General features: G+C 41.3%; 1 protein-coding gene across 5 annotated transcripts in view; it reads right to left on the reverse strand.

The window, feature by feature from the left end:
• LIPH (lipase H) overlaps positions 1-12,405 on the reverse strand; it is a 47,504-nt gene that overhangs the window by 2,591 nt on the left and 32,508 nt on the right. For all 5 annotated transcript variants that reach the window (XM_027582128.2, XM_027582125.2, XM_027582127.2 and 2 more), the window contains 3 exons: positions 11,899-11,994; positions 9,971-10,082; positions 448-621 (listed from right to left, as the gene is read on the reverse strand). In XM_027582128.2, coding sequence (XP_027437929.1) covers positions 448-621; positions 9,971-10,082; positions 11,899-11,994 — 382 coding nt within the window. The remainder of the gene's footprint in view (positions 1-447; positions 622-9,970; positions 10,083-11,898; positions 11,995-12,405) is intronic.

Below are 12,405 nucleotides of genomic sequence, written 5' to 3' on the forward strand. Positions count from 1 at the left end.
TTTCCTAGGAACAAGGACATTCTCTGTGCAGTTATCAAATTCAACATCGAGATAGTCCTTTCATACTGTATCAATGGAATAAAATATTTGTTATTCTGTACCTTTTTTTATATGAGGCTCTGTGTTTGCCAAATTATATGAGGCTCTTTTCCACAACAAAAATACTTGCAAGCAGTGTGGGTGGAGTGATTAGGGAAGAATTATATAACTATAAGCATGTAACGTTATTTCTTTGAATTTTTGGGCCATTTATCTTTAAGTGCCTACCAGTAAAATTTTCTTGAATTTTGGGGCTACTGGCTTTTTTCAAGTCTATTTTTGGAAAACCCCTCCCCTCCTTCATTATAATGGATGAAGTCCTATTAAAACATCAGACCAAGCAGATTGGACAGGAACTGAGAAGGTCTTTGGAAAACAAGGGCTTGTCAAATCCTGCCAATGGCTCACCTCTCTGGATGGGCAAGTGACCTTAACTTCATGCGGAGAATCCTGAGCTTGTACTTGGGGCCTATAACAGATCCGGTAGAGAACACCAAGGAAATGGTCGCCACTTTATCCAAGTCTTGATTAAATCTTGCAAGCAGACTCACTTGGTGGTATTTCTGAAATACTGCAGGTTCACTGGAAGGAAGAGATAATAATTTTTAAGTGAATATAGACTGCTCATGAAAGGAAACAGTTTTGAAGCCTACAAATCACTCATAAGCAGGTAACCACTTGACCCCAAAGTTCTGTTGGGTTCCAAAGGACTGCGTAAGTGAAGCTTCTGGCCCCAGGAATGATGACATACTGTGGCACGAGAGAGGTATGCCCGCCTACCATACACCAGTTAGCATCCTCATCTCTTGACATGTCTCCATTCCCCTGAAAGATTCTTCAAGATGAGTGTTATTCATTTTACAGACAAGGAAACAGATGCTTGTAGAGCTTAAACTCACCCAGGTCACAGGGCTTGTCTGCACCAATGCAGGGACTCATACTCACTTATGAGTTCAAAGTTAGTCTTTCCATGAAACTGCATTGCTAGAAGTGTATGTATATTGTTAGTCCAGCTAGCTAACTAATTGAAAACCTGTGCTTCAGCATATATTTTTTTCAGTCCTGCCTCTCAAATAAGATAGCTAAATCCCAGGTTCCAATACTTTTTCCTGAGTGTGCAATGTTTCCTACAGTTGGAATCTCACATTGAGCCTAAGGTAAATCCACTGGGGAGGTTTAGCTGGGTCAGTGTCGCTCTGGGGAGCTGGGGGAGGAGACCCCGGAGACCCACCCTGGGCTCAGAAATGGGAGGCTTGCTCTAGAAATCAATCCTTAATTTGGAGGTGGGAATGGGGGCTGAGGGGGTGTGTGTGTCACCCCAGCCTCACTAGAATCATGTGTAAGTCCTGTGAAGAACAAACATGCCACATGTAAAACTAATCTGAAAGGTCCCCAGATTTTAGTTTCTAAACACCATCCTCACTAAAACCTCCTTCTTCCAGGAGAAATGGCTGATTCCAGGGCTAGGTCAGGGAAAGTACAAAGCGAGCCTGCAACAACTGTGTGCCTAAAGATGAGAAGCGCTCAAAGAATGGTGGGAGATGTTCCAAAGGATCTAGAATCACTTCACACTCATCAGGATGGCTACTATTAAAAAAACAAAAACAATAAACAAAAAACTGAAAATAAGTGTTGACGAGGATATGGAGAAATCATGCACTGTTGCTAGGAATGGAAGGTGGTACGACCACAATGGCAAAGGGTCTGGGGTCTCTTCGAAGAAGGAAAAATAGAATTACCTCATGATCCAGCAATTCTACTTCTGGGAAAGCAAGGTCTCAAAAAGATATTTGCACACCCGTGTTCACAGCAGCATCATTCACAAGAGACAAGAGGTGGAAGCAACCCAAATGTCCATCAATGGCTGGAGGGCTAAACACCAAGTGATATCTACGTACAATGGAATATTATTCAGCCATAAAAAGGAAGGAAATTCTGCCATATGCTACAACATGGATGGACCTTGAGGACATTATGCTAAATAAAATAAGCCAGTCACAAAAAGATAAATATTGTTGGACTCCATTTATATAAGATATCTAGAGTGACCAAAATCATAGAAACAGAAAGTCGAATGGTAGTTACCAGAGGCTGGAGGAAGAAGGAAAAGGGAGCTATTGATCAATGGGCATAGAATTTCAGTTTGCAAGATGAAAAGGTTCTGGAGATTTATTTCACAATAATGTGAATATTCTTAACACTACTGAGCTGTACACTTAAAAATGATTAAGATAATAAATTTTACATTTTCTGTCTTCATCATGATCAAAAATGCATTTTTAAAAAAGGGCACAGACCCAGTTTGAAGAGATTTCACTGGCCAGATTTGAGACAATTTAAATATCAAAATAAATAAATAATGGTAGTAACTGAGTATAAGTCCCCATTAACAAAATAAAAATCCATGAGTCCATCTTGATATAACCAACTAAAGGAATAAATAAATGGGGAGAAGAGAAAGCTTTTCCTAAAGGACGAATTAGAAAAACCACCATTTGGCAACCATCGTAGTAACAATTCAACCACAAAACATCAAAACTAGTGGGTAGAAGTTTGAGGAGTAATGGAACATTTACATGGTCTTGAGGTACCTCTGTGCAACAATTAGTAAGGAATAGGAATTAGTATTCCTTACTAATACAAAGAAAAAACAGTAACTTGTTAGTGAAGAAACTTGGCAGAAAGCACCTTAATGAACTGATCCACGTTCATGGAAAGCTGTGGGCCGCCTGATAGGCCATGCTGAGCCAAACACAACATCAATTCTTTGCTAGAGATGCATGATCTGAATGTAATCACAAGGAAGCATCAGACAAACCCAAACTGAAGACATTCTGAAAATAACTGACCTGTAAGTGTCAAAGTCAAGAAAGTCAAGGAAAGATGGAAGGTTCCAAGTGAGGACTAAAAAGAGGATAACCAACTGCAGCCAGTGACCCCGAACTGGATCCCTTTCCGAGAACAGCTGTGCAACCCCGACCGAGCAGGGACTTCAAGAGGGGGTGATTCCACCAGCAGATGGCAAAACCCAGCGGGGGCAGACGGAAGGCAGAGAGAGAAAAGCCTTCCTGCAGCTGAGAAGCCTGTCTATGAGTACAGGTGGAACCCGCTCTTCCACCTGGAGGGATGTCTGGAAAGACTGGGTGCTGCAAGGGATTGGGCTCATACCCGAATAAAGGGAATGACAGCCAGTGAGCTACAGATTATGACCGATGATAGGAGCCAAATGTTTGTTTCTGGTAGCACGGTGCACTAAACAGCCTGAAAACAACTCCTGGTGATGGCTACAATTCAAACAAAAACAAAACTAAAAACCCTCTAAATTGCACCGAAGAGGAAAGTGAAGAATACTGGGAAGCCTCAAAAACATGTGGAGGCAGAAACACTGAAATCACATCAGCTTTTGTTGGCCTCTTGTGAAAGCTAGTAATGGGTTTTCTTTTTCATGGCCTTGCAGGGCAGTAGGACAGGGAGCAAAGCCACTCAAGGAGGGGAGTTGAGGGCACCTGGGTGGCTCAGTCGTTAAGCGTCTGCCTTCGGCTCAGGTCATGATCTCAGGGTCCTGGGATCGAGCCCCGCATCGGGCTCCCTGCTCAGCGGGGAGCCTGCTCCCCCCTCTCCCACTCCCCCTGCTTGTGTTCCCTCTCTCGCTGTGTCTCTGTCAAATAAATAAATAAAATCTTAAAAAAAAAAAAAAGGAGGGGAGTTGAATGGGAGACTCTGGGGAGGGGTGAACTAAAAATGAATTCTAAGTAAACAACCCTCCTACCACCTCAGGGGCAGAAACAATCTCTATCAAAATCCCGGCTGCCTTACTTTTTTTTCCCAGAAACTGACAAACTAATTTAAAATCCATATGGAAATTCAAGAGACCCAGAATAGTCAAACAACTTTGAAAAGGACCAAACTTGGGGCACCTGGGTGGCTCAGTCAATTAAGTGTCTGACTCTTGCTTTCACCTCAGGTCACGATGTCAGGGTCCTGAGATCAAGCCCCACGGTGGACTCCATGCCTGGCGTGGAGCCTGCTTAGGACTTTCTCTCTCCCTCTGCCCACCACACACTCTGCCCAGCATGCACTCTCTCTCTCTCTAAATAAAAAAGAAATGAAAAAGACCAAATTTGGGGGATTCATACTTCCTGATTTCAAAATTTGTTAGAAAGCTTCAGTAATGCTATAGTGAGCTACATGACACTGTGGTACTTGCATTAGGATAAATATATGGATCGATAGAAGAAAATTCAGAGTCTAGAAATAAACCTATCCATTGACTGTCAATTGATTTAGGCAAGGGTATCAAGACAGTCGCAGAGAAAGAATAGGTTTTTCAATAAAGGGTGCTGTGACAACTGGATATCCACTGGCAAAGGAATGAAGCTGGACCCCCTACCTCATTCTATATGTGAAAATGAACTCAAAATGAATCAAAGACCTAAATGTGAGGCCTAAAACTATAAGGACTTGTGCCACAGTATACACAGAACTCTTGCAACTCAACAATAAAAAGGTAAATAACCCAATTTTAAAGTAAGGCACACAAAAACCTGTACCCAGATGTTTATAGCAGCATTATTCAGAATTATCAAGACTTGGAAGTAGCCAAGATGTCTTTCAGTAGAAGAACGGATAAATAAACTGTAGTACATCCAGACAACGTAATATTATTCAGTGCTAAAAGGAAATCAGTGGTAAGCTATGAAAATACATGAGGAAAACTGAAAGCCCATTACTAAGTGAAAGAAGCCACTCTGGGAAGGTTACATACTGTATGATTCCAACTACATGACATTCTGGAAAAGGCAAAACTGTGGAGACAGTACAAAGACCAGTGGTTCCCAAAGGTTAAAGGGAAGAGATGGATACAATAGGCAGAACACAGAAGATTTTTAGGATTATAGGATCTACTCCATGATCTTATAATGGTAGATAAATGTCCTTATACTTTGGCAAAACCCACAGAATGTGCAACACCAACAGTGAACCCTAATGTAAACTATGGACTTTGGGTGATGATAATGTGTCAGTCTAAACAGGTGTGCCACTCTATAATCCAGACTTTGATAGTCAGGGAGCCTGTGTGTATGGGGCCAAGAGTGTATATGGGAAATCTCTGCACTTCTGTTCAATTTTGGGAATCTAAAACTGCTCTAAAAAACGAAGTCTATTGAAAAGGGAAAAAATGAGTAAAGGACCCAAATAGACATTTCTCAAAAAAAGATATAAAATTGTCCAGTAAGCACATGAAAGACACTCAAAGTTATTAATCATTTGGGAATTACAAGTCAAAACCATAATCACATATAACATAATGCCCACCAGAATGGCTAAATACAGAAGACAGACATGCCTGTGATATATACAGAAAATGTGAAACATACACACAAAGGAATATTATTCAGCCTTTATAAAACAAGAGAAATCCTGTCTCATGCTGCAACCTGGATGAACCTTGTATTATGCTAGGTGAAATAAGCCAACCACTAAAAGATGAATATTGTGTGATTCCACTTATATGAGTGGCATCTAAAGTAGTCAAATTCGTAGAAACAGTAGGATGGTGCTTGCTAGGGGCTAGGGGGTGGGGGGAAATGGGAGTTGTTATTTAACGGGTATAGAGTTTCAGTTTTGCAAGATGAGAAAGTTCTGGAGGTCTGTTTCACAACGATGTGAACTATACTTAACACGACTAAACTCAGAAATGATTAAGATGAAAAGATTAATTTTATGTTCTGTATTTTTTAATCACAATGCAGAAGAAAAAAAATTTAAACAGGTATTAACAGTGTTGGCAAGGATGTAGAGAAATTAGAAGTCTTACACATGGCTGGTGGGAATGTAAAATGGTGCAGCTGCTTTGGAAAACAATTTGGCAGTTCCTGAAAATGTGAATTACATGGTTATCATATGACCCAGCAATTCCACTGCTAGGTATATACCCAAGAGAAATGAAAACGTATGTCTACACAGAAACTTGTACACATATGTTCATAGCAGCATTATTCATAATAGCCAAAAAAGTGGAAATAACCCAAATGTCCATCAGCTGACAAAAGGATAAATAAAATGTGGTATGTGTGAAGAGTGGCACAGTGGGAGTGAGTTGGGCCCATAACCTAGAGGTCAGTGGATCGAAATACAATGGGTCTATCCATACCACGGAGTATTATTTGGCCATAAAAAAATGAAGTACTGATACATGCTATCAAATCTTGAAAACATTATGCTAAGCAAAAAAAAAAAAAAAAAAAACCCAGACACAAAAAGGCAGGCCACATACTGTATGTTTTCATTTATGTGACATGCCCAGAGTATGGAAATCTATAGATAGAAAGCAGATGAGTGGTTGACAGGAGCTGGAGAGGAAGGAGGAATGAGGAATTACTAATAGGTATGGGGTTGCTTTTTGAGTTTTTAAGGTTTGTTTTTTTTTTAAAGATTATTTAACAAAGAGCACAAGCGGGGGAGTGGGGGGGGGGTAAGGAAGCAGGCTCCCTGCTGAGCAAGGAGCCCGATGCAGGGCTCAGTCCCAAGACCCTGGGATCATAACCTGAGCCGCTTAACCGACTGAGCCACGCAGGTGCCCCTGGGGTTGCCATTTGAGATGATAAAAATGTTCTGGAATTAGATGGTAGTAATGTTTGTCCATTTTGTGAATATACTAAAAACCACTGAAACATAAACTTTAAAAGGGTGCATTTTATGGTATGTGAATTATATTTTAATTTTTAAAAAGTTTAAAAATAAGGGCGCCTGGGTGGCTCAGTTGGTTAAGCGACTGCCTTCGGCTCAGGTCATGATCCTGGAGTCCCGCGATCGAGTCCCACGTCGGGCTCCCTGCTCAGCGGGGAGTCTGCTTCTCCCTCTGACCTTCTTCCCTCTCGTGCTGTCTATCTCTCATTCTCTCTCTCTCTCTCTCAAATAAATAAAATCTTAAAAAAAAGTTTAAAAATAAAAAAAGCAATACGTCCAAGACATGGATACAGGGAGAGCCACCAGGCAGATAATATCTTTGAATGTAACTCCATTTGTACCCACAGTCTGGTAAGACTGAAGAAACCCAGGGCACATTCTCTGATATTATTTTCCCTTTCTTAAACTATAAAAACACTAAATACTAAAAACTAAAAGTTTACCTTGCAAAAAAAGAGAAAAGTAGACATAATCTTACCATGGAATAGAACCACCATTTTCTTTTTTCCCATATATTCTCTGATTGGTGATGACTCTTTCACAAACATGACTAAACTAAGAATGACTAAACGTGAATAAAACAGAGATGTTAAGGGCTCTATCTTAATCAAGAAAAAAACCTTCACATTTAGAAAGCCCTAACTGGGGGGGGGGCCTGGGTGGCTCAGTTGTCAAGCATCTGCCTTCGGTTCAGGTCATGATCTCAGGGCCCTCGGATCGAGCCCCGCATCAGGCTCCCTGCTCAGCAGGAAGCCTGCCTCTCCCTCTCCCGCTCCCGCTGTGTTCCCTCCTTTGCTGTGTCTCTCTCTGTCAAATAAATAAATAAAATCTTAAAAAAAAATTTAGAAAGTCCTACTCGGGAGAAATTTACTACAGAAAATTAAAATTTCTAAGACATGTAAAGCCAATATGTAACCAGTTATTGGCATGAATAACCAAATTTTGTTAAGTGACCATTTCTCATTATAGGACCGCACAATTTCCCCTGCTCTTTCTTGGAATCTCCAGAGGAGGCCTCTGCCTAACTTCCTTACTGAAGATCACAGCCTATAAACTGCCTGTCGCTGGTTATTCAAGATGCGCCCTCTAGCGGTGCCCTCCCTGAAAATGCAGCCCTTCTGGGTTTGGGGACATCTGATCCTCCGTTTCCTTATATATAAAATACAGATGGTAATACCACCTCACGGGTTTTAGTGTGACCTGCATTAGCCAGCGTGTGTAATGTGCCTAGTTCAATAAACAAAGGCTGTTATTATTATGATCCAAGGATGCCTTAAAAAAAAAGTCACCTCCAGACCACCAACACATACCTTTTCTATTCATCTACACAGTGAAACCATAGGCAATTGCCAGTTTCAGATGACATTCCAGTTGGTTCTCTATGAGTGAAGCCAACAGACAACCCAAGTGCCCAGTAGATAATAGGACCCCCCAAAAATGTTTCCTGAGTAAATGAATAAAATGAGCCTTAAATTTTTTGCTTAAAGGTTTTGAGTTATTTTCCCCATTTTCCTGATTATAAATTAATGGATGAAAACAATTAACCATTTTAAAACTATATAGATATACAACAGCATATAAAAGTAAAAGAGAAAGTAAAGAGAAGCTGAAAAAAGAAAAGTAAAGAGAAGCTTAAAAAAGCACTCATATTCCTACCCCCAAGGGACAATCTAACATATTAGACATATTTCTTTTTCATTTTTTTGGCATTGTTGAACTAATTTTATACTTTATATAATTTGATATCCTGCATTTTCCACTTCGCACATTATAAGCACTTCATTTAATATAGTTTCATAAATGAATGTATAAATACTATTATATGAGAATATTTAATTAACCATTTCCCCATCATTGGATTTTTAGGGTGTTTCCAATTTTCTATTGCAAAATCACATTTTCTGAGTTTCAGAAGCATACATATATATGTTTATATATATGTATGAGCTCACAAAAAAATTGAATTGTGTGTGGGCGTAGGTGCTTTTAGGTTGTGGGATTGTTGGGATGGGGCAAGTATTTGCAAGTTTATGTTACATATTTTATGCTATATATTTCTTTTTTTTAATTTATTTGTCAGAGAGAGAGAGCACAAGCAGGGGGAGCAGCAGGCAGAGGGAGAAGCAGGCTCCACACTGAGCAGGGAGTCCGATGCAGGACTCGATCCCAGGACTCTAGGATCACAACCTGAGCCGAAGGCAGATGCTCAGTCGATTGAGCCACCCAGGCGCCCCTTTATGCTATGTATTTATTTACTGTTTAAATCCTTTACAGCAAGCAAGGATGACTTTTGTAATTAAATGTATTTTAAAAATGAAGCAGAAGAGGGAGGAAGGGAGGGAAGAGTGAGAGAGGGAGGAAAGAAGGAAGGGAGGGAAGAAGGGGGGAGGGAAGAAGGGGGGAGGGAAGAAGGGGGTAAGGAAGGGAGGGAGGAAAAAGGAAAAGAAAATAAATCTCTGTACCACTTTCATTTGTAAAGAGCCTAGAAGATCAAGAGCCACAAGAAGCAATTGCTCCCTACCCTAGGACCCAGCAATTGCACTACTGGCTTTTTACCTCAAAGATACAAATGTAGTGACCCAAAGGGGCACCTTCACCCCAGTGTTTATAGCAGCAATGTCCACAAGAGCTAAACTATGGAGAGAGCCTAGATGTCCACCAACAGATGAATGGATAAAGAAGATGTGGTATATACATACAATGGAATATTATGCAGCCATCAAAAAATGAAATCTTGCCATTTGCAATGATGCTAAGCGAAATAAGTCAATCAGAGAAAGACAATTATCATATGATCACACTCATATGTGGAATTTGAGAAGGCAGAGGATCATAGGGGAAGGGAGGGAAAAATGAAACAAGACGAAACCAGAGAAGGAGACAAACCGTTAAGAGTCTCTTAATCTCAGGAAATAAACTGAGGGTTGCTGGAGTGGAGGGGGTTGGGAGGAATGGGGTGGCTGGGTGACGGACATTGGGGAGGGTATGTGCTATGGTGAGCGCTGTGAATTGTGTAAGACTGATGAATCACAGTACTGTACCCCTGAAACAAATAATACATTATATGTTAATAAAAAAATATGTATCTATCTATATATAAAAGAAGCAATTACTCCCTTAAATCTTTTGTAGAACAAAGACAAGTACAAACCTATAAATAAGAAAGTGGGTATATTTGGGATTTAATTTCTCTGCGCAAAAAGGGAGAGAGCAAACTGCAAACCATCCCAGCCCAACTTACTGATTGATTCTGGATTCTGTGATGTTCCCAGCTCTGTCGCTCAATTTGATTGTAATGGACCCTCTTCTTATGTTCTTGTTCCAAGTTATAATATCCACAAAGTAATGATATACTGCAAAACAAGGAGAGAGCACAGTAAGAGAGGGACACTCTCAACTGCTCCCCTGAAAGGCCAATTCCTAGAAACGCAACCTCCCTCATGACTTGAGTCTCTTGTTCTCTTCCTCCCTAGTTTCTCTGCAAAGATCCAGGGCAGAATTTTCTAATATTCCTTTCCGTGGTCCTTCCTTACATGGTCTACTGCTGAGTATGATTGGTTCACTGCAATCCCTGCCCTTTTAGACAAAACCAACCAGGCGGCCATGTAGAGACTCTCCAGAGCTGACAAGGTCTTCCATAATCTGGGCCATGCCCACCAGCCCCCCTCATGTCTTCCCCAGTCATGCCATATCTAACCTGCACTGCCAGGTGTCTCTTGCTCCTGGGCCTTCTCCCCACTTGGACACTCTGACTTTGCCCCCTTTGCCAGCTCATCCTTCAGGTTTTGGCTTAATATCACTTCCTCCAGGAGGCCTTCACTGACCCTCAGACTAAGTCAGGTTTCCCTCTTAGAATTCTTATCATGCTCGGGTATTCTCCCCCTCATTAGTCAGCACACATACCTATATTTATAAAATGCAAGAGACAAAAGTGATAATCCAAAAAGTGGTAAATATATGGGTGTATCTACACAAATATTGCCTGAGTAATGTCTTATGCAGTTAAAAAAAAATAAAGCTAAAATATACTACAGTAGCTGGGAAGGGACGCCTCTTTGTAATCCTGGCAGTAGTACCATATAGGCTTGGTGTATTCCTACTGAACAAGTGAGAGTGCATGATGTGTTCAGAGAATTATTCTTCCTCCCCACTCTCTGCTTCCCAAGGTCAATGATGCTTTGGGAAGATGGAGATTCCACCATGATAGCCAGATCGGCTATCTCTTGATCAGACTTGCGAAGAAGGGGACAGAGGCTCAGGGAGATGCTGGTCTCATGAAGGAATAAGGTTAGCCCTAGAGTTGCCATTCCATGGCCCATTATTACTCGGGCACTTGCCTCACTTGGACCAGGCAGACAGCAAACCCTGGGCTGCCCCACATAGCTCCAAAGGAGGAGGGAAACCCACTGATCTGCAACCTCTTTTACTAGGGTTGCTCCTAAGAAAAGTGAAAAGGGGAACAAGATTGCAAGACATGCCCAGGAAAATTCCTACTTGATTCCCAGGGCATCTAATCATCTGCTGCCCCATTTAGCCCCCATCTGGAATACCCAAGCCCTCAATGTCTTTAGAAGGTCATCACAGTTGCTTTGGAGCTGGAACTGACCCATAGATGTGGCTGACACCTGATTTTACCTAGCCACAATCTCAGGTCTTTGGGGGGGGTTAAGCAAATTTTCTGGAAGATCTTAGTAATTAGAATGGCTCACAGGGGACACCTGGCTGGCTCAGTCAGTAGACCATGCAACTCTTGATCTTGGGGTCATGAGTTCAAGCCCCACATGAGGTATAGGGTTTACTTTAAATATATATATATGTATATTTTTACAAATATACATATATTTATAAAAAAAAAAGAAGCCATCCAGTGAAGCTAACAATCATGATTTGTTGAGATTTAATCCCTATAACCCAGAAGATAGGCATTGTTATCCCTATTTCACCTAGCAGGACACTGAGACTCAGAGAGGTTAAATGTCTTGACCAAGGTCACATAGCTACTATGTGTTGGAGTCAAGACTCGACCCAAGTCCTTCCAGCTCCAAAGTCCACACTCCACCATGGCCTTCATTTGCCAAGAGGTAGCCAGGAAGCTGAGGCTCAGCCATTTAAAAAAAAAAAAAAAAGGAGGGAGTTGGGCCAAAGCAAACAACCACATCCACCACTCACTGCAGTACGGTTCCTCCTTGGCTGTGTCAAAGAACGCTTTAGTCATAGGAGGGTCTTTCTGCTTTAAATACTCTTTCCAATTATCAGCATAATAGCCTGTAAAGCAAGTTGGAAAAATGTAACATTAACATGTATTATGTAAGTGTCAAAGTAGCTGGGGAGGTAGTGAGTGAAGTGAGTTTGACCGCCCACACCACCAAGACAACCTCCCTCTTACACCCACCCCCTACAGGGAGGACCTCCAGAGCCACCAGCGCATGCCTCCCCTGCATCCACCACACCTTGCTTGCTACCCTATCCCTCAGAGCTGAGACTTGCAAAATGACCCCACAGTGGCTCTCCCCCATTTTTACTGACATTGTATCACCCTGGTTCTTAGTAGCACACTAGTTCTCCCACACACTGTGTAGACTAAGAAGAGCGCTGACATTTTTCAGTAGTACATTAATTTTACAGATTAAAAAAGATTCAGGTTTATACCTAAAATAGCATCACTCTTGCCAAGCA

This window comes from Zalophus californianus, chromosome 1 (genome assembly GCF_009762305.2).
Source record: "Zalophus californianus isolate mZalCal1 chromosome 1, mZalCal1.pri.v2, whole genome shotgun sequence".
Taxonomy (NCBI): Eukaryota; Metazoa; Chordata; class Mammalia; order Carnivora; family Otariidae; genus Zalophus; species Zalophus californianus.